General features: G+C 50.8%; 1 protein-coding gene across 3 annotated transcripts; it reads left to right on the top strand.

Annotated features, from left to right (window-relative positions):
- The first annotated feature begins 8 nt into the window (after nt 1-8).
- LOC103623393 (probable G-protein coupled receptor 83) lies at nt 9-11,663 on the top strand. 3 transcript variants are annotated; one of them, XM_017742920.1, is made up of 6 exons: nt 9-95; nt 268-544; nt 629-899; nt 1,673-1,798; nt 2,460-2,593; nt 5,754-11,663. In XM_017742920.1, exons 2-6 carry the CDS (start codon nt 516-518, stop codon nt 6,346-6,348), a joined length of 1,155 nt encoding a protein of 384 aa, XP_017598409.1. In that variant the 5' UTR covers nt 9-95; nt 268-515; the 3' UTR covers nt 6,349-11,663. The 3 variants fall into 3 exon arrangements, with proteins under 3 accessions (XP_017598409.1, XP_008640706.1, XP_017598402.1); XM_008642484.2 differs by having other exon boundaries at nt 313-899; XM_017742913.1 differs by having other exon boundaries at nt 268-899.
- Nucleotides 11,664-19,023: the final 7,360 nt, after the last annotated feature.

The raw sequence follows: 19,023 nt of genomic DNA, 5'->3' as shown, positions 1-19,023 counted from the left end.
AGGGCGCGGGGTGTCGCGCGGTAGGAGCAGGAAGAGCCGCTGCTGCCCCTTGGGACCGGAGGCCGAAGGGGACAAAAACGGCCGGGCAGTGCGAGGTAAGTGAGGGGGGGTAAGGGTAGGAGTTGGGGAGGGGGATAAGGGTGGGGAGTTTGGTTTCTCCTTGTGGTTGGAGTGTGCAGGGAACTGGCATGTAATCATGCTGTAGTGTATGCACTGTCACATATAGACCTGTCTGGTCCAGGAAGTGAAGTGTTGGTTTCTATTCAGAATTCAGATTTCAGTTGCTGGAAAGACATCTTTGGATTTGTTTAGAGTGGAAGGTGAATGTTTCTGCATTGGGAAGAAATTCCTGCGACAGCAGCACGGGATGGTCAGGGAGCCTGCTTGAGCCCAGAGCTCACCTGTGAAGTTCTTGCTCTTCTTGATATGTGAGAGAAAGTGTGGTCTCAAACCAGCCCCTTTTGGACACACCATTGGAACTGTTCCTCAGCAGGCACGACTGGGGTTGACCTACTATGTCTCGCTCACTGCTTCAGCCATACAGGTCACAGGTGATGGGGTTTCTTGGGGAGTTTGACCATTACTCTTCACTGGCCAAACTCATGTCCATCTACCACACAACTAACAGGACCATCTTCAACTGGACAGAGAGCCGCATTGTTGAGTGGGAGAAATTTGCTGAGCTGGCTAAATATGAGCCAGAATCCCAGAAACCAACAGTGAAAGCGCTCCTAATCGTGGCGTACTCGGTCATTATTGTCATGTCTCTCTTTGGGAACATGCTGGTGTGTCACGTGGTGCTGAAGAACAAGAGGATGCACTCTGCCACCAGCCTGTTTATCGCTAACCTGGCAGTGTCAGACATCATGATCACACTGCTCAACACACCTTTCACCTTGGTAAGTAGCTGGTCTTGCTGTCCCTTCAGCCAGGACGGGAGTCTCCCTCCCACCAGAACTCTGCCTGGTGGTCACAGGCTTTTCTCCTAGGGCTGAGGTGGGAACCCAACACCACCAAGTCTAACTGATAACTCTCCCAGGCAAGTAAAACACTGTTCAGCAACCTGTGGGCTCTCTGTTTCTCTGTTAAGACTCTGTAACTCCTAGAAACTCTAAAGCCTCTCCATGTGTGCTATGAAACCCCAGCAAGAGCTTTTTGGGTGATGAGAACAAGTGCCTGGGTGAACATGTGTTTTTAATGCTCATGCAGGAGAGCACTAGAGAGTCCCTTAGTGGGTCAGAACAGTCTGAATGCCAGTCATACTGGGTGAGTGGAAGAAAGTAGTCACACTTTTCAGAGATGCCAGCTGGATAAAGGCTTCAATGAAATCTCTCGAGATCTGACAGTGGGGTTGATATCAAACCTTGGTCCACTTTTTCCAAATATAGTTGTTAGTGTAATAAAAAGTTATTACCACTGTTTACAAGCAATGTCTGTAGAACAGGCCAGGAGGGCTGTGGTAGCTCCACTTCATAATCAGCAGGGTTTGACCCCATAAACTCTTCTGTAAAGGTGTTTCAGAGACCAGGATAGCTGATCTTTCTTTAAGTTTCAGGTGAAGCTGCCCAACCAGCCAGAACCCCTGAGCCAGCTCAGGTTCCAGCCAAGAGACTTTCCCATGTATTTGTTTTCAGCACGTTTTTCTGGCTGATGAGCTGTTGTTTCTCCTCAGGTCCGGTTTGTGAACAGCACGTGGATTTTTGGCAAGGCCATGTGCCACATCAGCCGCTTTGTGCAGTACTGCTCCCTCCATGTCTCCACACTGACCCTGACAGCCATAGCTCTCGACAGGCACCAGGTGACACTGCCCTACCCTCTTCCTTCCAAGGCTCTGGGAGGAGACTTGAGCTGTGAGAAGTTTTCACCCATGTCTCTCCGTGGCCATGACAAATGCTGGCTGTGTGTCCAGTGCAGGGCAGCAAGGACAGCCCAGGCCATGTGCTTATCCCTAGCAATCACTCCCCTTCCCTGTGCTATTGTCAAATAGTAAGTTCCAGACTATCAGATTTTACCAGCTTAAAGATCTAACAAAGAAAATTTCATGGAAGGTGAGTTTCTGTCTCAGCAGAGGGGAGAAAAGCTCAGCTTCACAGGCCCAGCTAGAACAAGAGACATTTCTATATAGTTCATACAGAATAAACAAACATACCCCTGAGTGAAGACCATTGTGTGGGAATCTTTTCTTTTTTTGACCTAATGTAACCCCTAGCTTAAGGAAAATGGTTCTCACAGAACAAGGTAGAGGATGAAGTTTGAAAGTTCTTCTGAGCAGACTGAGAAGTTCAATGTTTCCCATTTTCCAGGTCACTCTAACGAGCAGGACATTTTCCTAATCATGGCTGTCATTTTCCTCTCATTAGCTGTGTTAGGTTATGTCACAAACTGCCCACCCCCCATTGTGGGCTGTGAGGGCCTTTGCTTCCTGTGGGAGAAGAGTCATGACGGAGTCTCTGTTGCAGGTCATCCTGAACCCACTGAAGCAGAGGATGTCCCTGACGAAGGGAGCTCTGAGCATCTCTGTTATCTGGCTGATGGCAACCTGTTTCTCCCTGCCCCATGCCATCTACCAAAAGCTTTTCCAGTATAACTACAGGTGAGTGATCTCCCCTTCCCAGTGAGTGTGTGGAGGTCTGGCAGCCCTTGTGCAGTGCCACTCACTCAGCAGGGAGGGCATTGGAGTGTCCCAGGCATGGGGACAGTGGTGTGGGATGAGAGGGTGTTGGTGTATGGGTGAGATCCCACTTCCCACAGCAGAGGCTGGGGCTGTGGAAGAGCCTGCTGCCCGGGGTTTGCTCTTGCCACTTCCCACATGCCCAGACGAGGGTCTGGGTCCCACTCCCAGCCACGTGCTGGGGCAGTCCCAGGCATAGCCTGGCTGGGGCACAGACATTAGTGACACATACCTCCTCCAGTGCCATGGCCTTGCCAGGAGAGGCTCTGTCCCGAGAAGATAATTTTCTCCTGAGGGACTTTCCTCTTCCCTCCTTTTGCCTGCTCAGTTCCTCAGACCCAACAAGACCAAGCCCATCCAACTTGCTCAGGCAGGGAGGAGAGAGAGAGTCAAACTGCAGTTTCAAAAAGGAAGAAAATAAACCTCCTGTTGGGAATACCTGTGCTGACATCTCCAAAGCTCTGCAGGGAGCAGGAGCAGGGGACCACCCTGGTTTGTCAGCAGAGCCACCAATCCCTCTTCCCCAGGACTTCATACATTGAGTCTCAGGTTGTGACTTCCCTGTATTTCATCCATGTGGATTTATGAAGCAGGACCAACCTTCCCTGAAGCTTGAGGTTCCTCTGCCCAATGTTACACTAATGAGAAAAACAAAGAGAAGCCCCCACCCCCTTCTTCTGAAGCAGGGCTGTGGGGAACCAGTGTGGAGTTGGGGGGACCCAGTGAGGGGCAGGTGAGGGTCCAGTGCTTTGGCAGGAACCAGAGCTGTCCTGGTATGCCATGGTGCCTCCCCGCAGGAAAGGGAGCTCTTTGCTTGGCTGAGCACAGTGACAGCAGATGAAGTGGAATTTAACATCCACATGAGGACTGCTGAAATATAAGAAAATACAGCAGGTTCTGATATAGAGGGAAAGAAAGAAAAAGAAAAATAAGCTTCTGCTTTTAATATCTCCCCACAAAAGGCCCAGCAATGGCACTTGTCTCTGCTGTAACCCTCTGCCAGGGAGAAATACAGAATCCAAACTTTGGGGTTGCTTTGCCCTTGCAGTCCTTTCCTCTGTGGTACCCAGCCTGTTCTGTCCCTCCTGTCCCCACCAGCCTGTGGCATTGCTGTGACCTCTCCTGTCTAGAAAACAGGAGTAACAGTACCCAAGTGGGATTTTTGTGGTGGGTGTCACGCTGCTGGTGCTGCCCTTCGCAGGGATGCCAGCCTTGAGGGCAAAGGGATAATATTACCATGACCTGTATTTTCAGGCTGAGATCAGCATCCCAGGGAGTGGGGCAAGGAGACACTGACAGGCAGTAGGAGTGAGATTTCTATTGTAGATATTGACCTTCTCTATAAAGGACAAATCTAATTTCCTGCAGCCCAGCCAAGTCCCTCCTGTTGGTGAGGGACGGGAGCGTGAGTGTCTGCACAGGCTGTCACTGCTTTTTGTGTACGAGGGGCTGCACCAGCTAGAAGTGTGACTGGGGCTTCACAGTCCTCCCCTGCCTGTGCTTGTGCCTGATGTGACTGAGATACTCAGGGGATATCATACCTCCAACTGTCCAGACTGTAAACACAGGGCAGGGTTACTCCATGCTTGCATTGCTCCGCAGCTGTGCTTGGGGATTAGGAAACAAATTGCTCATGAATGAACGAACACTATGATCTGTTTCGGGGCACCTGTCTCTGCTCATCCTTTGGCATGGCCAGAGGAAACTGAGCCCCGTGTTGGCACGAGGCAGCTCAGCGATATAAGGACTTCCAGGACATGCTATTCCTGTCCCTGCTTTCCATTGAAAAAAAAAAATCCCAGTTGTAATATTGCTTGTAATAGCTCTGCAGGGCCAGGGCTCCTGAGATTCCTACCAGGGAGTGGTTAGGGTTCTGGGATGGGAAACAGGAGCTCCACCAACATCCATCTCTGGCTGTACTACACAGCAGCACATCTGAGTCCCTGATCGTACCAGAATTCACCAAAATATTGCCTTGTCACATCCCCTTTGGCAGGTCCCCTGTGCCAGGGGTGAGTCAGATCCAGGGGAGGAAAAGCCAAGACTGCAGTTCAGAAAGGATGATTTTCCCTTCTGCGTCAGTTCCCATCTTGAGTGGCGTCTCCAGGTCCTCTGCGCTCGGTGGACCCATTGTCACTCCTCTGACCTCATCCCCTGCTCCAGCTGCCTGTTCTCAACAGTCTCCTATTTGTGGCACAAAAGGCAGCTCCAGTGGTTGAAAACAGGATATTAAAGATACTAATCAATACTGCAATGAACAGTACAGCTTGATGAGGGCTAAAATCTGTGCTGAATAGAGGAGAACAGAGGACAAGGGATGAAGAGAGAAGAGTAAAATGGAATAAGAGAAAGAAAGAAAAAGAGAGGGGGGAAGGGAAACAAAAGGAGAAAACATCCACTGGAAATAAATTCCATCACTTCCAGTCACCAGCTGCAGGGTGTGGAGGGGACACGTGGTGCAGCAAAGGGTGCTGGGCCTGAGCCACTGCTGGCCAGGCAGTGGGAACACACCTGGTTCCTGGATGGGATGGGACAGGTGTATGGGAGTTGTTAAAATGAGCTGTTGTGTATGATTACACTCAGTTCTTCTGTCAGTTAATTGTCAGTGGTTCGACTGGAGCCAAGTGACCAATCATCACACCAGTTTTAAGAGGTAGCAGGAAGGTTGTAGGAGCTGATGGCAAGGGAATGGTGGGTAGGGAAGGGAAGGGAGGTGGGTTGGTCATGCCTGTGAGGCTTTCTCACAGCCTCCAGCCCCTCCCTCCCCTCCAGAACAGCTTTGGCTTAGAGCTGCTACAGCTGCTCTCGCTGAGGGATCCTGTGCTGGGGGGTATGGCAGGGTGAGGGGTCCTGGCTGCTGAGGGGCACAGAAGGGTGGGTGCTCCCGTGGAGGGCAGAGGCTGCAGGTCCAGCCTGAGAGAGACATGTCAGAGCTGTGGCTCTGTATCCTCCCTCTGTCCACACTACACCTCTGACCAGCTGGCTGTGGGCAGTGTGAGACCCCCACTGTGGTTTGCTGAGCCAGCAGCACCCATGTGACAGCAATGGCCATGTGCTCTATCTATATTTCTTCATTTTCAAGGGAAGCCACTGTCCGGAGTCTGTGCCTTCCTGATTTCCCTGAGCCTGCAGAGTTGGTCTGGAAGTATCTGGACCTGTCTACCTTTCTCCTTCTTTACCTCCTGCCTCTGCTGATTATCACTGTCACCTACATGCGTCTGGCCAAGAAGCTGTGGCTCCGCAATGCCATCGGGGACATCACCACGCAGCAGTACGTCACCCACCACAGGAACAAGAAGAAGAGCATCAAGATGCTGATGCTGGTGGTGGTGGTCTTTGCGATCTGCTGGTTCCCCCTGAACTGCTACGTGGTGCTCATCTCCAGTCTGGGCATCAAGACAAAGAACTCGCTCTATTTTGCCCTGCACTGGTTCGCGATGAGCAGCACCTGCTACAACCCCTTCATCTACTGCTGGCTGAACGAGAACTTCCGCGCAGAGCTCCGGTCCCTGCTCTGCATCTGCCAGAAGGCGCCACAGGCTCAGGACCAGGTGCTGCCACCCAGGGCCATGTCCTGCCGTGAGGCATGGGTGGAGCAGACCAGGTGCAGGAAGGGACCTGCCTCCCAGGCCAGATGCTCCACTGGGAACCTCCCAATGGCCAACACGGACCTGTGAGCCACGGGGCTGAGGGGAGTTACCTGGCTGCGGGAGGCATCAAAGGGCATCTCCCAGTCTCTCCTCAGGAGCCAGCGTTGCTGCTCTGCCTTTTCACTGCTGACTTTTGGCTGGTCTCACTGTAGCCCCTCCTCTGCTTGGCGTGGTGGGCACACAGCCTCTCCAGCACTCTACCAGTAGAACCCATGCTGCAGCTGGCCCAGGGGGCAGGAATATGTACAGGGGGCATGGAGCTTCTCAGACAGAGTGATCTACTTTCCGGTTTTCTCATTTTTTGCTATCAGAGGGAGTGGATCTGGGTTTCCATCACTGGGCTGACTCACTGGCCTGTAACATGTGCCATAATGTGGGGCTATGCACAGCAGTAGAAAAGGATCCATGATGACAGGTGTTTGAAGGAAGATCTTGGACATGCAGATGAACTCCATCCGTAGGGAGTCTCACCAGTTAGTGTATAGCAAAGTATCCAACAGAGGTAAGGATTGTTAACAGCCATTTTCCTCTCAGATTCTGCTGCCCCTCCTGCCCTCTGTCCCACCCACAGCAGCTGGAAGCCACCCTCAGACAAGGGGAGCAGGGATGCACCCTAGGAGCCATGGCCGTAGGCTCAGAGGGCATGATGACAGACTAATGTAGTTCATTGAGAAGTTCTTTTTATTATAAACATATTAACTCAGTAAAGAGAGCTACACTGGCACTTTACAAAAGGCCACAAAATATTTCATCAGGGCTGTAGCATTGACTCACTGAAGAATGGAATCATTCTGCATTGTTACTAGTTGCTGTGAAAGTCTCATTTAAACAACAGGAGGGCAAGAAAGGGCCGTAAGGAATGTCCTGTGAGGAGCAACCGAGGACTCTGGGGCTGTCTAGTTGGTGCAAACCAGGTGATGGATTCCAGAAGCCCAAGGGCAGCCATATCTGCTGGGGGGCTCCTGGTCTGCCCGGGTGATAGCCCAGACAGAGCTTCTGCCCAGAGAGGCAGTGGGGGGGCCTGAGTGACTTGAGGGAATAAGGACATACTCCCACCACCTTCCTGGGGGAAGATAAGCCAGACCAAAGAAGGAAAATTAAGGACTGTTTGGTTTGTTTTTTTGTTCTGTTTTTGGTTTGGTTTTTTTTTTTTTTTTTGTTATTTTCCATTTGTGCAGTGAGAAAGAACAGGACAGAAAGGAGGGGGGTCCTTTCTTCAGGCCACTTGACCCCAGTTGGGTACCTCGGGTGTGCACTGCAATGCCTGCACCAGAAGAAAACAGCAGAACATGAGGAGTGGCAGAAGGAATGGGTGAATGCTTGGTCCCTGAGGCACTTTGCTTGGAGCTCACAATTATTGAACATGGGAATTCAAAGCTGTCTGTGCTGGGTGCCAGCGCTCTCTTCCCTCACTGTACAGCAGGGTTTGTTTTCAGTCAAAAAGCATAATTGTAAGTTTTTCAAAATGTTAAAATCATGTCTAATTAATGAGCATCACTTCATTTAATTATTAAGAGAAGCTATCATTTGCTTTTCTACTGTTCCTCACCCCTCATTAGCTTTTGATAGCAGCTCTCAAACTGCCATGTATTGTCTTTTATATTTCTTAGGTTTGTTTTCCTTCTTTTCTTTCCTTAAATGGCTTAATAACCTTTTTTTCTGGAGGAATCCAAGCCCTTACTCCAGAGAAGTGGGTCTCTCCACACTCCCTTGATCTTCTGCTAATCCCTGTAGTTAGCGATCTCTTGCTGTCAGAAATAACCTGGCTGGTTTTCCTTGGATCTGTCAATTGCAGCATCTCCTCATTGCTGAATTTTTCTCCCCTAAATGGGCAGGATGTAAGAGCTGACTGTATCGAATCTCCGTAACGGCTCAGTTATCTGGACTGATAATTATCAATGCCTGAGTGAGATTCAGGGCCTTGCATGCTTCGCCCAATGCCCCAAGGCTCCTGTATCACTTTAGGATGCCCTAACTCCCAGCAGCTCTCAGGCAAACATAGAATGCACAATATATATAAAAAAATATAACCTGAGCGTTGTTTGACTGGGGCACACCTCAGTTTGATTGACAGCACCTGAGGCAGGAGGCTGCATCCCTGCTGGACTCTAAGCCAGGCTCTGGAAAAGGGAATCTGTGAAATTCGGCTTCTGCTGGGTCTGAGTCAACTCAGCATGTAAATAGATGCTTAAACATTCCTTAATCTGTCTCCAGTCCCGCCGCCCACCTGTGGAAATGGCTTTCTGAGCGGCGCCGGGATCCAAGGGAGAGCTCCCAGAAACAGGACCAAGGATGTGCTCCCGCTCCCAGCCGGACAGTGCTGGTGGGCGCACGGTCCTGCCCCGGCCGGGGCAGCAGCAGCGCTCTTTGTGTCCTGCAGACCCGGAGCTGGAACCGGACAGGGGAGTGGGGTGGGAGGAGAATCCTCCGCCATGAGGAGACCCCTCCCTCTTCCTATCTGTGGACCGAACCCTCACCCGGTGCCTTCGGTGGCTGTGGCGCGGCTCCCTCGGCCGGCGAAGCCCCCGCGGGGCAGAACCCCGAGGGAGAATTTGGAGGGCAGATTATTGAAACACTGAGTCACCACAAGTCTACTCCCGGCAAACTATTTAAGCACACACAAATCAGTGTGAAAGATCCAACGAGACATGTCTGAGTGATTAACAGCCCAAATTTATTAAGGTTAGCTCATGCCAAATGCAGCAGAGTGCCTTCAGCAGAGTTGCTGATGAAGACGATAACAGGGAACACAGTGCAGGGGATACCTGAATTCCAGAGACAAATCCTCTTATATAGCCCCACCACATAATGAACAAAGAAACCACAGCATGCCAACTAGATTAACAAAAAGCTAGCAGAAAAACCCCCACAATGAGTCAGAAAACTAGCTCAGGAAGGAGAAACAGAATACAATCATCATCACTTAGCTCTTCAAGTGGAAAACAGTACAGAGGGGCTGGCCAAAGCACGCTGCAGGGATAAAGGGGAATGTCTTCAGTTTAATCCATCTTAAGCCCTGGAAGTGGGGGTGTAGGTGGGCCAGTGTCAGACCATCTTCTTGCACTGAGAAATAACTCGGCATCTTCAGTCACTCACAGATCAGGGGAGGAAGGAGCTTGACCCTCACCTGGGAGACTGGATGTGAAAGGCACACCCCGAATTCCTGCGTGGGAGATGATGTGCAGCTGCCCTGTGCCCCAGGCAGCAGGAAAGTCTGTCCCTTGAGCCCGGGCACACAGCTCTGCCCTCTCACCGACTGTGGAGACAACCTGCCTGCCCCCCAAAGAACCCACCTGTCCCCGAAGAACCCACCTGCCCCCACAGAACCCACCTGCTCTCTCCCGCCGCCTCCCCCCGCCACTACTTCTGCGCTGCGGTGGGCAAAGGAACGCTTCTGATCTCCCAGACTTTGGATGGAGCCCAGGCAGGAATACCGGCAAGTGAGGGCAGGTCTAGCACCAGGCACAGCGTGCAGCCAGTGCTTGGTTTGAAGACTAATGGCATTTCACAAGCTGCCCTGTCCTACCAGTGCTCAGCAGTGATCCCCACCCCAGTTCCAGGGTCTGTTCCTAAACTGCTCTCCTGAGGTGATACCAGAGTACTCCCAGTGCTTGGCTCTTCCCAATGTGCAGAGCAGGTACATTGGAGGCCCCTCTCTCCCCAAATGGGCTGTTGATGTTGGGTGTCTGCACTGGAGCAGGACTAATGTCCTTTGGGGTCCCTGATGGGATGGGGCAGGGGTACCAAAGGCTGCTCTGAGCAGTGCTGGAGAGAGCCAGGAGGGACTGGCCAGAGCAGGCAGGGGTGTGGGTGCTGTGCCTGGGGTGTGCTGGAGCAAACCCTCCCTCGGGAGGTCACATGGAGTCCCCACAGGCAGCAAATCAAAAGCACCTCTTGCCCTGCTCCCCAGCCCTGGTATTTTGTTCTTTGCCCTGGTATAAAGGGCTGGATTAATGTACTTGGCCCTTGACTGATGTTTCACTCCCCCAGCAGCCCACACTGGCTGATGCTGCCCAGTTCAGTAGTGCCAAATTGCAGAAGGACACTGCGGCGAACTGTCAGTGGAGAGCAGCTCTCGCTTAACCAGAGGCAAGAGGGAAAAAATAGTAATAAACCCCCCCAAAAGCCACAGTCTTTGCAGGAACCGGGTCTGATTGTACAACAGAGTAGTCTGTCACTTGAAGAGACTCCTCCATGACAGGCCCATAAAAGTCTCCTTGGCAGATGAGAACAGACTAATTGCTTTATAAAATCAGATGAATGGACAATCTAATGCATCTGCTGGAGACAAACCCAACTGCTTTATGGGACACTGTAAGGGGCAAGTACAGGGTGTGTCCCCATTAATGGAATTTCTGCTTATTACTTCACAATTAATGGGGCTTTAGAGCATGATGGTTTATATTCTCTATATCATTCCCACATGCTTTCATTGCATACATCTGTATCCGATCCATACTGTGTCCTGCAGGCTGTGGGACCTTGGTGGTCTCCTGTCTCCAGGATTTCTGCTCTGTAGGGACCTGCAGTTTGTGTTTGTAGCTGACAGCAGCAACAGGGATTTTCAAAGCCTCATTCTGACCGTTCCTTGCTGTTCCTACAGCACTGCAGAAGACATTTCCATTTCAAACCCACACTTGGAGCCAAGCTGAACACCACAATCAGTGTGACTCCGGGGTGGCCAGACTGTGGGTACCGATAGGAGATAATTTATGATACCTAACAAAAATGATGGCAGCAAGTTTCAGAGCAGCAGATTTTGTTTCTATTTTTGAGACAGACAATATTTGTTTGCAGCCACATCCTGTCTCAGGCAGTTTTCCACAGGAATTAAGCAATCAATTAATCAATGGTCTCAACCTTTCGCAGCTTCCTTCATCTTCCACAGCTTATTTTGACCTTTTACTGGTGCTATATGCCAAACATGGCAGAACTCAGAATACAAGGAGTGCCTGGATCACTTCAGTGATGGATTTACCACAGTTCCACCAGTGGGGAGTTGCAGTAGGCTGGGTGGCTCTGGGCTGTTTTGGACAGTTTCATCTGCTTTTGAACTGTAATGCACTGCTCAGACCTTTCACCTTCAGGTTAATAAAGCAAGTCTCTCCTAAAGGCTGGAAAGGAATCGAGTTTTAGTTTTTACCATTACAGTATTTCTTTCACAGTACGTTGTCATTCCTGAACTCCACAGTTCAGTTATTTAACTGTTCATCTCCATTTCTCACCCTGTTCTGGAATTAAACACACCAGTTGCTCGTGCTGATGAGCAGTGACTGACGCCGACTGTTCCTGCATGGAGATGGCAATGGCTGCACTCCAAATAAAGTCTTTAATGCAGTGTCCTTTCCCTCTTTACGTTTGTGTTTCGTTTGTATATGGGAGGATATAGATTTTCCCCCGTTATTAAATTTGACACACCCTGTGTTCTATTTAAGAGAATTGCTCTGACTTGCCTTACTTTGCCTTTCATTTAGGAGAATATAAGTATTCTGCTGTCCTGCACAGCTTGCAGGGCAGGATGTAGGGACATTCACTCTCCAGGGGAACTGTTATGATTAACAGAGCAAATAAAGACCATGAATATTTAGCAATATATTCAGGCATGTCAGCTATAAATGGGAACATCTTCACCACTTGAGTAGTTCTCAGCTTCTTTGTGAAGCCAAGCTGTCAGTTTATTTGTTTTGCCTTTGTTTCTCCTGGTCACTGTGCAGGAAGGAGGGATTGAGGGGGAAGGTAGGACAAATGTCCAATTTTCCTCTCTGTAGTGTTGAGCATTGCTAACACATTCTCTGCTCCCCCTCCCCGTACAAAGTTGGGGACAGGAGCCTTTCCTCCATTTCATTTCTGTCTGTATTGATGTGTTTGTGTCCACACACACACTCTCAACACCAGGCTGCCATTTCTAACACTTTTCTGTGGCACAGGTGCTGCAGGGCAGGAGCATGACCCTGTAGGTGCCCAGGGCAGAGGGCGTGGGGCACATGCTTTGGGAATACCCTGTGGACAGGACCAGGATAAGACAATGGTGAGGAGCAAAGCAGCTCACAGCCCACCTGCTCTCGATGGAAATGTCCTTGCTCTGTTCCCTGGGTCCCATAGCACAAGGGCCCGGGCAGGATGGGAGCTCCAGCTTGGGGTCGTCTGACTTGTCTGACTTTGGAGGTAGCCAGGGCACAGACCTGGGGCGTTGCTCTGACATGTTAACATTAACTGTAGGAGGTAAGAAATGATGAACATTGGCTCTGTTGTATTTGATTGGGGTATTTATTTGTAATCCTGTAATTCCTTCAAACCAGCTCAGGGGAGAATGAGGGGGAGTGTGAAGAGGTATTTAATGGGTTGTAAAAACACTTTATTCTTTTGCTAAAATTCCATCCCTAATGCTGCTGTATTGGAAGGCAAACCAGCCCAGTACCCAGGCTACCAGCTCTCATTAAAGCACTAATTGTCATAGAGAAACAGGCTGGCCAGGCTCAAAAACCTCATTTACCACCAGGGCTCGAGGCAGGAATATAGGAATTTCATTTGGGATAATAATGTATTTTTGAAGGATAAAAATAATAATAATTATTGGCATCAGGTTGTCCCCAAAGACAGAGTGCTTTTTTGCCTCCAGCACAGCTCATGTCTGGATTTGTTTCCCCTTAAAAATGAACATCTGCTGCCAATAAAGGAATTAGGATTTTTTTTTTTTTTCTCGATTGTGGTGGATGTTGCTGCTCACAGTTTGGTCCTAGATGAGATGCTTTGCTCTCATTGATGTTCCCCCAAGCATTCTGCCCAGCTCCTCAGAGTCTGGTGGCTCATTTGCCCACTGAGACCATGGGTGACGGTGGCACTTCCTGCAGGGGCACCCAGCAGCCTTGGACACCGTGCCCCAAACGTGCACTGTGACGTTTTCAGCTGCTTTTTGAAAGTCCCTGTGAGTGATCTGACAGGTTGGGAAGGTGAGTGTGGAAGACAGAAGAAAAATAGATTTCTGCCTCCTGGCAAACACATCCAATTCAACAATATGCTGCGAAATGTGTGTTTTGCTTTGCTTGTGATTGCCCTCGTGTCCTACAGAGACTCGGTGAGGTGAGAACTGAGTGTGCAGGGGAAGCCTGGGGAAAATACAGAATGAGAAAATCAGAGAAGAAACAGTAAAAACACCACCTGTGGGGAAGGAAAGTGGAGAAGGAAAGGAACTTGGGTATGGAAATTCAGGTCTCTCTAATGGATTTCAGTCTTCAATTTTAGCAATGGAAATTTATCTGCCTGTTTCCCCCACCCCTGTGCAGGGCCCAGGGGCACACAGAGGGCAGGTGTTTAAGGTTTCTTTACTGGTGAGCCCCCTGGTTAGGCAAGGAATGAAGTGTGAAAGCAGGGAAGCTGTTTGCCAGGGCGCTCCAGAGCTGTCGGTGTCATTCCTGCCCCTTTTCTCAATAAACACTGCAGCTCAGGCTCCCCAGAGCAGTGTGTGCTTCCCCTCTCCTGCATGGAAAAGGGCAGCCATCCCCTCCCTGTTAACGACAGCATTTCAATAGGTGCTTTAACAAAACGTTGTTCTTAATCCAGGTCATCTCAGCCCAATGCAAACATAGGGCTTTAGTAAAAAGTCCAACTGTGAAAGCTCTTCTTCTGTGCCCTCAGAATCTGCATGAGGGAGATCTTAGAAAGCTCCTCCGAGTTCACTGTCCACAGACCATGCTGTCCTTGTTAACACAGAACTCATGAATTAATCTGGTTCTAGGCAGGATCCCACCTGGAACACTTCATTTGTGAGAGCACCTCTTCACCCTGGCCAGCCCCCTCCACCAGCTCCCCCTTTGCCACTCAGTGCTCATGGGGAGAAGGACATGCCCTCAGAGCGGGGGTCACCCGTGACAAGGATACAAAGACCTCACGAGACTTGCAATCTCACCTCAGCAGGTCTGAGATAAGCTCTGCTGAGGGGTCACTGTCCACACAAGGACAGGGCCACAGTCCCTACCTCTGCAGGTACATTTCAGGGTGTGCAGGTGAGGTATCCACACCCCACACTTTTCACTAGAGCTCTTGAAGCTCACCCCCATTGGTCAGGAACATGTGGCTCAGTAGGACTGCTGGCTGCGATCTGTGGCTGCTGGGAGCAGCAGGACAGATGTCTGCCTTCCTGCTCCAAAGACAGCTCAGGAGAAGGCCTGGTGCATGTGCCTTGTCTGGGCCAAACAGCATTCCCTGGCATTCCCTTGGTAGCTGGAGGCTCACCAAGCTTTGAGTGCCTTTGCACAGCTCTGCATCCCAGCTGGAGATGTTCCTGCTGGAGGCAGCTGAGGTAAGGACCGGGTACCCCAGCACCCTGACATGCTGCCAACCTCTCTGTGAAGTGTGGCTGAGGCGGCACCAGGACTGGGGGTGGGAGCCAGCCTTGTAGTGGCCACCAAGGAATGGGTCCTCAACCCCACACTTCTCTGCTCACATGGAGCACATGTGTTGATCTGCCAGCTCTGCTTCACAGGAGCTACCTCTTATCCCAGGGTGGAGTATGAGAATCCCAAGTACTTTGAGGGGAACATGATTGATTTATCATTGCTCCTTGGGCTTCAGCCAAAAACGAGGCAAGACCAGACAACACAAGCGCTCTGAGGTGAGGAGCAGAGTGGGTGTAAACCTCTTGTTCACTGGGAGTTCCTGCCTTGGGTGGGAGCGTCTGCTCTGCATGGGAGGGGTGCCCCTGTTCTTTCAGAGGAGCAGACCTGAGGTGTGGCCAAACCCACCCACCCTTTACCTACTGCAGTGTGTCCAGTCACCTGAGAATGCAGAGTCTGGATGGTTACAACCCCAGAGCCAGGAATCACTTGAAGGTAAGGCATGGCATGCCTTGAATTCCCACCCCAAAAGCATGCAGGAAGCTGCTCTCCCAATGGACACCTCTGGCCCTCTCCTCTTGCAGTGACAGTGGCCTTGGCCAAGTGACAGGCACAGGCAGAGCTCTGGGCTCAGGTCGCCCATGGGAGGGCCACAGCACCCTGCCCACACCTTCTGCCTTGGGGTGCAGGCATGGACACGGGGATCATCACCCCTTGCAGACTGTGGTGAGGTTGGGTGCTCTCAGAACACCTGGGCTGCACCATGTAGAGCGTCTGGGACAACAGGCTCCAGGCACCCACATACTCCACAGAAAAGGCTTCTTTGGAAACTCTGGGTGCAGAGTACCTGTACCACTGCATGGCTTTGTGTTTGGGGGTGGATGGCTGATTCTTCTGGGCCCTGACTCCGGAGGCTGTGCTGTCCATAGCTGTTATCCTGTGGTATGACAGAGGCAGCCAGGGCTGCAGACACAGCACTGCATGGGGATCCTCACACACAGGATGAGCTGCAGCACTGCAAGCACTCATAGAGCCTGCCAGAGTTTGGACAAGTATCATAGCTTTAATTAGACCAAAAACATCCTTCATACTAATAATTATTTTAAACAGATCAGTGTAAGGGCATGAACAGGCTTAACGAACCTGTAATTACCGAGCTTAAACAGCAACTGCTCCTCAGCGAAGCTTCAGGAATGGGAGTTCCTTGGGCATTGCTTAGGGGTCTCTGCCTCCCTCTGTCCCCAGGCCATGCCGTGAACCACACCTGAGACTTAGCCCCTCTGGGGAATGTTAAACCCACCCAAAACCAAAAGCTGATGCCTGTGGTTGGGGCAGGTGCCCATGAGGCCGATGGCCTCAGCTGCTGCAGCATCTCTCTGAGAAGTGCTGCCTGCCCTGCCAGATGGGCCCCCTCCCAGACAGGGCCCTCCAGCCCCCACTGGCCCCTGCAGCATCAGCTCCCACCAGCAGGTGATGGGGAGAGGAATCAAAACTCACCAAACATCACCATGTCTGGCTCCAAAATTTATTGAACTACAAACACACATCACTCGAGAGCACCAGGTCTGGAGGAATGTGGGGGACCATCCCCCTTCCATTAACAGAGGGCAGGAGCTTCAGCTTCTGCTTCATTTGAACACAGACAACACCCCAAACCCAACAGAAACAACTACAGCAGAATTACAACAGTAACGGCGCAGAATTTACAAAAATATAAATAACCCATTCGTAACCTTAAAGAAAAATAACATCTACCATAAAAAAACAACAAGTATTCCCTTGGGTAAACCATGGCTACAGAAATGTAGTGATTTTCTTTTTTTGAAAAGCACCAGAGTCTGAAGTATCAAATAATCCAACATGGAGAGGGTATCTCCCCCAACACTTGCAGACTCTTCCAAGAAGTGTGCTCAGATCAGTAACACCAAGTTTTCTTCAGTATTGCCTATTTCTGTAAAAGCACATTGGAGGGACAGCTCTCATGAGCCCCCTGTTCAGGAACAGCACCCGAGGGATGTTCATCAATTGTTCATCAGAATAAACACTTTAACAACACTGAAGTATGTGCCTATTTTAAGTCTATGCTTAAGAGCTTCCCAGAACAGCGCTGGATTTAAACTTATCATACAAATTCCTCTGCAAATCAGACTTCCAGGCAAGACTGGTGTGGAAACCAATCACTTGTAAAAAAACAACCCCACTGCACTGGAGTGTTTCCACCCTTCAGTCCCAGCTCAAGTTTGCAGATGCAGAGTTATTTGATTTCTTTCACCTCTCTGTGAGCCATGCCAGCTTGGCACAAATGGCTTCCTGAGGCTGTGACGTGAGATCCAGCACTTCAGGAATTTCCCTCCCTTACATTCCATGTATTATGTTGAAAATACTATTAAAAAGCAAAAGTCAAGTATCAAGTCCATTGGTTCCCCACTGAAGCAGTTCCCTGCCCAGGGATCACCGTTGTTCTGATGTCCAAGTCACAGCGTTATCACTGTTTCCAAGGCTCTCATGGTTCCCTGAGGGCTCTGGTTGGGCTCGAGGCAGCCTGGCCAAAGGGTCTTAGGGTGGGCTAAAGGTTACCTGTTGAACTTTTGGCCCTTGTAAACACAGATGGTTTTGTCACCACAGCTGAAGGAAGGTGCCTGCCATGGACACAGTGAGAGTGGGGAGCAGCCCTTGGCTGGGAGCTGGGGGAACCTCACTGCTGAAAAGCCACATCCTGCAACACTCCTGTGCAGTGTCCAGCCCTGCTGGAGCACCAGCCAGTGTGACTTGCACTGATACCATGTGTGAGGCTGTGTGGGGGAACAGTTCAAACACATCTAAAACCAGCCCCTGCTAACCAGTGCTGAGGCAGCACACTCAGTGGCATGGCCAGGCCTGATGGGCAGCACCAGTGAGGCAGGAGTTGTGGCATAGCACACACCCACCCTACACACCCTGTGTGGCACAGCCCATACCCATACCCATACACAGCACACACCCACCCAATGCGCTGCACCCTCAAGGCAGGGGTTAAGTTTTGACTGTAAGGAATACTGCTCAGACATCAAACAACTGAAAAATAATAGTTTACCTTAAAAGCTATGAAGGAAATGGGGTTGATTTCTTTATAAAAGTGAGTAAAAAACCCAAACAAATGAACTAAAGCCTCATTCCATTTGCTTGGCCCAGAGACCCACCCCAGCACACCAGTGGAGCTGCCCAGCATGTGAAAAGATTTGCAGCACACACCTGTAATATGTCCCCGATATTCACAGCTTTAATTTACCAGCCCTTCCTGCCCATCTCTTACTCCTGACACTGCCCTGTGACAGGAGCAGGCTGGCTCTGCCATCCTACCCAGCTGCCGCAACTCTGTGCACTCCAAGTGATCACACACTGGTGGCACTGGTGACACAGGAACACACAGGACAAGCTGCCCAGGCCAGTTCCAACTTCAAAGCCAGGGCCGGCTAGCCGAGCTGCAGGGAGGCTCTTACTCAGATGCAGCGGGTGAAGTTATTTTCCTTCCCACAGGAAGTGACTATGTCCACAAAGGGATTAAATATTTACTGGATTTTGTGAGGTGATTAAACCCAGCACTCTCCGTGCCACAGAAAAGCCTCAAACAGGAAATCCCTGGCCCCAGGCTGCGTGTGCTGCAGCAACACTCCCGGCTGCTCCCTAACAGCCCAAGAGTGCAGCAAGAGTCTGACTAATCCTGGCCCCACATGGCACAAGGTTCAACGCTGTGGGTCTTGGGGAGCAAAGAGCAGTAAAACGGCCTTGACTGTGGAAGAAACAAGCAGTGAGAGAAAGTGCCAGATCCAGCTGAAACTGCCCATGCCTTTGCTTATCTGAGCACGTCCTGGGCACATTCAAGCCCCAACATCATTAAACAGGAAAGGGAAACACCAGCAGCTATTAATACCCAGGGTGTGGAGGACGTCTGCCCTCCTAGAAGGGTACCTGCTTCTTTCAGGTACTGTGGTCAGATAAAGGAGAATTCTGTGGGCTCAGCCGAGGGGGCCTGGGGAGGGGCAGCTGGCAGTGGGGTAACAGTGCCACTTGCTGGTGACTGCCACACCACTGGCTTGGCCTGAGACCCCGGTGACAGGCATGACAGCAGAAAGCACTCAGCAGACCCAGCCACGGCAGTGAGGATCAAAGCAACAGAGGCAGAACAAACGTCAGCAGCTCAGCCCCAGGGATGCTGTCTGGGAGTCTCGGGCCAGCTAGGGTGACATTTATCACAGAGTATCCTGAGTTGGAAGGGACCACAAAGACCATGGAGTCCGATTCTGAAGTGAATGGCCCACACAGGGATCGAACCCTCACCGTGGTGTCATTAGCACCGCGCTCTGCCAGCGCTGCCGGGCGCTGAGCCACC

This window comes from Corvus brachyrhynchos, unplaced genomic scaffold (genome assembly GCF_000691975.1).
Source record: "Corvus brachyrhynchos isolate BGI_N302 unplaced genomic scaffold, ASM69197v1 scaffold220, whole genome shotgun sequence".
NCBI lineage: Eukaryota > Metazoa > Chordata > Aves > Passeriformes > Corvidae > Corvus > Corvus brachyrhynchos.
The sequence above is the reverse complement of the archived record's forward strand: the minus strand, read 5'-3'. Positions and strand labels throughout refer to the sequence as shown.